This window comes from Penaeus vannamei, chromosome 25, assembly GCF_042767895.1.
Source record: "Penaeus vannamei isolate JL-2024 chromosome 25, ASM4276789v1, whole genome shotgun sequence".
Classification (NCBI taxonomy): Eukaryota; Metazoa; Arthropoda; class Malacostraca; order Decapoda; family Penaeidae; genus Penaeus; species Penaeus vannamei.
Window position 1 is genome coordinate 6,518,153 of NC_091573.1, and position 6,894 is coordinate 6,525,046.

At 35.1% G+C, this 6,894-nt stretch overlaps 1 protein-coding gene across 2 annotated transcripts in view; it reads right to left on the minus strand.

Moving 5' to 3' along the window:
- The window catches only part of LOC113804147 (P-selectin-like), a 152,531-nt gene extending 145,819 nt beyond the window's left edge, over positions 1–6,712 (minus strand). For both annotated transcript variants that reach the window (XM_070139045.1, XM_070139044.1), the window contains exon 1: positions 6,494–6,712. In XM_070139045.1, the coding sequence (XP_069995146.1) occupies positions 6,494–6,557 (64 nt within the window). In that variant the 5' untranslated portion in view covers positions 6,558–6,712. The remainder of the gene's footprint in view (positions 1–6,493) is intronic.
- Between the last annotated feature and the right edge of the window lie 182 nt (positions 6,713–6,894).

Genomic DNA, 6,894 nt, shown 5'->3' on the forward strand with positions numbered 1-6,894 from the left:
CTCTCTCGTTCTTCTCTCTCGCTATCTCCCTTTCCGTCTTTCTCTCTACCTTCTGACCGACACCAAAACAACACGTGAAAATACACAAACTGGCAACTGAATCCCATGGCCATTTCCGCCTGTTCTTAAAAAAAGAAAAAAATAACGATTTAACACAGACAATGGCTAAAGAGCAATCTTTATTCACGAAATAGGATAAATTAACTATAAAACGCACATTTGATAAGCTATTGCCAATATAATGATATTCTGTATTCTGAGAAGTTCCCAAAGTAATGACATTTCTTTGAAGAATTAACCTCGAATCTTCCTTCAAAATACAATAGCAGATAAATTTCATACGTCAAGGGTATATATTTCCTGATCTTCAACACAACACAATAGAGTGCCCATTACTCGCTGTTTTGGATAACGATAATAATAATAATAATAAAGCGAAATTGCATTTTATAAATAGATTGGCAACGAGGGTAATATACCTCTCGCTTCTTTTCGTATTAAATTTCTTTTTTTGGCATCACGTCTAAAGATAAAAGAAAAGAAAACAATGCTATAAATATCCAAACTGAATTTCCCGCCAAATTCATCTTGAAAACAACAACAAAAATCATCCTTTAAGAGCCACACACACTTAACCTAAAAAAAAGAAAAAGAAAAAAGGGAAAAAATCCCTTCCCTCTGTATATACATAAATAGAAAACCTCCCCCTCCCCCCCTAAAAAAAGAAAAAGAAAAGAAAAGAGGAAACACAAATCTCTGGTTCCGTCAACAGCCCGGGGCGTGTGGCGAGATCTGGGTTAGTTTCACCGTGAGGTCTCGAGTGACCGAGGGGGGAAGGCGCGCCAAGGCAAGGCGTGTGGTCGCGGGGTCCTATGGGGGTCCTATAGGGGTCCTATGGCGGTTCTATGGGGGTTCTATGGGGTCCTATGGGGGTTCGGAAAGAGGAGAGTGAAGGCTACTCGATTTGTCTCGTCTCCGAATAGGGGTTTCTCCAGGCCTCGGCGAGGTTTATATGTAGGCCGTGTATGTTTCTTATACATGCAAACATATTTGTACTTGAGGTGTATATTTGTATATGAATATATATATATGCATGTATGTATGTATGTAGATACATACATATATCTATATATCTATGTCTATATATGTGTATATATATAAATATATATATATATATATATAAATATATATATATATATAAATATATAAATAAATAAATAAATAAATAAATATATATATATATATATATATATATATATATATATATATGTGTGTGTGTGTGTGTGTGTGTGTGTGTGTGTGTGTGTGTGTGTGGCTGTGTGTGTATACACATATATATATATATATATATATATATATATATATATATATATATATATATTCATACACATATATACATATATATATATATATACATGTATATATACATATATATATACATATATATACGTATATATACACACACACACACACATATATATATATATATATATATATATATATATATATATATATATATATATATATATATATATATATATATATATACACGCACACACAAAAGCTCAGTTTCCTAAGGAAAAGTGAAGAAAGTACATATACACATATATACAAGACAACCGGCAAATGAACACCAGATGACATATCCCGACATACATATACACATACACTCCTACTTACACGAATATCTATCAATCTATCAACTATATTAACATCACGAAATCTCAGCGACTTCAACGGTCTTGCAGAAACCAATCCACTCTTCCATACCAAACTTCCGTGTAAACGGAAAATATCTTTAGGCAAAGGTAATATACGCTTGCATGCTGTATGACATATTCCCATTTTACCATGTAATAGTTACTGTAATCACGGAATACTGTACTCTGTCGAATGTATGTGAATATATGTAACACTCTGTAGTCACGATCGCCCACGCCTGAGCAGTTAGCCAGGGTGGTAAATAAACTTACTTAACTTAACTTTATTCAAAAGACACAATGGAATGAAAATATAAAAACATCAGCCATGTTCATACGTGGATTTCGGCGGCCAAAGAAGAGTGTTACATGTACAGCTTATTACATGCAGTCGTTGAGATACCTTTTCTTGCCGTTGTAAAGTGACTGGCTGGCTGTTGAGTTGGTACGAGGGGATCACGTGTCACTTCTCGCTCTCGTTCTCGGACTCCGTTTCTCTCTCTCTCTCTAGTTCTTTCTCTTTCTCATTCACGTTCTTTCTCTTTCTCTTTCTCATTCTCGTTCCTTTTCTTTCTCATTCTCGTTCTTTCTCTTTCTCTTTCTCTATTCTCGTTCTTTCTCTTTCTCATTCTCGTTCTTTCTCTTTCTCATTCACGTTCTTTCTCTTTCTCATTCTCGTTCTTTCTCTTTCTCATTCTCGTTCTTTCTCTTTCTCATTCTCGTTCTTTCTCTTTCTCATTCACGTTCTTTCTCTTTCTCATTCTCGTTCTTTCTCTTTCTCATTCTCGTTCTTTCTCTTTCTCATTCACGTTCTTTCTCTTTCTCATTCTCGTTCTTTCTCTTTCTCACTCTCGCTCTATCTCGCTTTCTCCCTCGTTATCTCATTTTCTCTCTTGTCCTCTGTGTGTCTGTGTCGGTCTATGTATCTGTCTATCCCACGTTCTTACTCCCTCTATCTCTATGTCAGTCTGTCTGTTTCACTTGCTCCTACTCTTTCTGTCTCTCATTTTCGATGTTCTGTTTGCCATTATTCTATAAAGAAATGTGTCCAATTAATTTTTGAGAAATATGTTAGGTCATATGATGATGACGAGGATGATAATACATATTGAAAAAAAAAATAAAAATCTGATACGAATATTGAGCGTATTGTAATGTGGTATACACACACACACACACATACACACACACACACACACACACACACACACACACACACACACACACACACACACACACACACACACACACACATATATATATATGTATACATACATATATATATATATATATATATATATATATATATATATATATATATTCACACACACACACACGCGCATATATAGTCATATACAAATATATACATATACAAACACACACAATTCTGCCACATGAGTAATAAAACGAAAAAAATAATGAAATATATTCAACATTCAACCGCCCCACGCAGCTGCAGAATATCCCCTATAGGCCTATCACCTGCATAGGCCTAAATAAAGAACAAAGTCGACATAAATCAATCGTGAGAATAATACCAGTAATGTTAATGATAATGAGAAAATTATAACAGCAATACTAAAATAATGATAATCGTACTATAATGATGACGAAAAATCAACTGATAAAAAAATCATATTCAAAAAAATCATATTCAAAATACATTTATTTGACAATTCAACGACCCTTATCACCAACAACAACAACCAACAACAACAACCAACAACAACAAACACAACAACACCACCACAACCTACTCCTCGCACATGCATAACAGACGGAAACACAGACGGAGCCCATGAATCGTACGTCTGGCACCTCGGCGCGGGCAGCCTTGACGGACCGACGGAAAGGTGATCGTTCTGGAACACTTTCTCTCGAGGCTTGTGATCCTATGAGGAAATTAGGGGGGGTAGGGGGGGTGGAGAGGGAATTAGGCTGATATTAATGAATTCTTTTGACTTCGACTGAATATTGGATTGCCATCTAGTTATGTTTAACTGCTGTTATTTCTGTTATAAAAAGTACTGATATCAGTCATTGCTGTCATGATAACGATGATTAATATAATTTCATTGTGATCGTTATCATTATTGCTAAAATTGTTATCATCATTATCATTACCATTATTATTATCATAATCATCACCATTATAATTATTATCATCATCATCGTCATAATTACTAATATCATTATCATTACTGCTACTATTCAGACCATCATCATGAGGCGTAGCACTATTATCATCATTATATCAATTACAAGAGCAAGAATGATAAAAATGATAATGATAATAATGATAACGAAGATGATAATCATAAAAGAATAATAACGACAACGACAATAAGAATAACAGTAATAATAAAATATAAATGACAATGATAACAATGATAATGCTAATGATAGTAATAATAAAAACAACAATAACAGCAATAATAATAGTAATATCAGTAGTAGTAGTAGTAATAATAACTACAATAATAATAATGATGAAACAATAATAACAAACACATTAATAATAATAGAAATAATAATAATAACAATATCAATAATAATAACAATAATAATGATAATAATAATAATAACAACAACAATAACAATATAAACAATAAAAAATAGAAAATAATAATCATCAACAAAATAATAATAATAAAAATAATGATAAAAATGATAAAAATGATAACACAAATCACATCAAAATTAAGCACAATAATAACAGTATTCCTTCCTGAACAGCACCCAGGCCAAGCTCTCCAATAAAATCAATATCAATCGATATATTGAACTGAGAGTAGTAATTAGCATAGTAATTAGCAGCAAATGCCATATGCTAATTACACACTCAGGTGACCTCAGCCACTCACACGCACGCACACGCGAGCACATATATACACACAATGCATGCAGGCGGAAATATGTCGGTAAATTGTGAATCCGCGTGTGTGTGTTTGTCTGTCTGTCTGTCTATATATGTGTGTGTGTGTGTGTGTATTTATGTAGGTGTGTGTGTGTATTTATGTAGGTGTGTGTTTATGTATGTATGTACGTATGTGTATGTATGTATGTGTATGCACGTATGTGTATGTATGTACGTATGTATGTACGTATGTACGTATGTATGTACGTATGTGTGTATGTACATATGTATGTATGTACGTATGTATGTATGTTTATGTATGTATGTACGTATGTATGTATGTTATGCATGTACGTATGTATGTGTGTATGTACGTTTGTATGCACGTATGTGTGTATGTACGTATGTGTGTATGTACGTATGTATGTATGAGTGTGTGTATGTACGTACGTATATATGTATGTATGTACGTATATATAGAGAGATAAACAGATAGAAAGACAGATAAAGATAGATAGATAGACAAATTAAAATATAAATAAGGGAGTCATTCTTTCCCAATTTTGAACTCGCTTGGGCCCAATACAACAACTTCCTGCTTTTGAAAACAATGAAAGCTCACACACTATCGCCTTTTACTGCAAATGTTACGCCCTGATGTGGCAATGTGGAAGATTCGCAAGGAACGTGCAATATTGTTGCACGGGCACTGAGGAGATGTGCAGATTCAGTGGGAAGTGGATCTCGGAATGTGCAGCACACACACGAACACACGCACGCACACGCACACACAGAAACACACACGCACACACACACACACACACACACACACACACACACACACACACAAAGGAACATGCACACGCAAGTACAAACCCAACTACAACATAGGCCTATAAACTGATACACATAAGCCTAGTTTTGATTAACCTTAAAAAAAAATACCCTAACGAACCGTAAGAGAAAGTGAAAAGAAAAAGAAAGAAGAAATATGATAACCGGCAACTGAACTACCTGAAAATACTTGTCCCATGAAAAAAAAAACTTTCTCCTGGATTTCAAATTACCCTTAGGGAAATGGGTAAGGGAAATGGGTAAGGGAAATGGGTAAGGGAAATAGAGAGATCGGAGGAAAGTGAAGTGGGCGGGTGGGGGGGGGGGGAGGCTGATAAACAGGAGGTAAGGAATATGCTTTAAAATGACTCCAATTTGTTTACCTTTAATATTCGTTATCATCATTCTTCTTATCATCATTATCATCATCAGTATTATCGTTATCCGCATCATTATTATCATTATCATTATTACAATTATCATCATTATAACTATTCTCAATATCATTAGGATAGAAGTCACCATCATCTTTATAATCATTATTAAGTAATAATAAGGATAGTGTGATGATCACTTCATCATTTTCATAATCAATATCTGGTTTGTTAAGATGAAAGATCTAATTAATTGTCTATATACATGAATGTGTTTAATGTATTTGCACAAAGTATGTATGTATATGTGCGCTTGTTTGTGTATGAACGTATGTATGCATAAACGTATGTATGTATGAACTTATGTATGAACGTATGAATGCATAAACGTATGTATGTATGTATGTATGTGTATGTGTGTGTATGTATGTATGTATGTATGTATGTATGTATGTATGTATGTATGTGTATGTATGTATGAACGTATGCAAGCGTGTGTGTATGTATAACCTCCGTTAGTTATACACAGGTCTGACTAAGATCATATTGCTTCTTGGAGTCGCGCCAGAAACATATTGGGATCACAGGCTCTCGTAGGCGGTTGACTGCCTGCCGGAGGAGGAGGCCCTGGGCGCTGCCTGCCTCCGGAAACCTCCATTGTACTCTACATCTCACACAAGAGAAGAGAAGAGAGAGAGAAAAAAAATATGAAAGGAAAACTCCCTTACCTTGAGAAACAGTCGCGGAAGTCGCCAAGAAAATCAAAATCCCATGTATTCCCGGGCGATTCATAATGACACACCAATGTTAACTACAGCGATTATAAGGTTTCCCCCTTTTTTTCCTGTATGGATTATTCACTAATTCTCACTTTTAGATCACTATTTAGGGCCCCAAGGGAAAGGCTGGTAGACCCATGCTCACACGACAACCTCAGGAGACACACTGAAAGCGAAGGTCTTACGTGGGTGCTGCAAGAGGAGAGGGGGGTTGCCGACTAGGCATTTTCCAACCGCTCCAAGGCGGTTTTAGAACTGGAAGCCGCCACCCAAGTCCATTTATCTTATCCTATCGTAATTCCTGCTTCCTTCGGTCCTATTCATCTCCTCCTTCACATTTTATGATATGG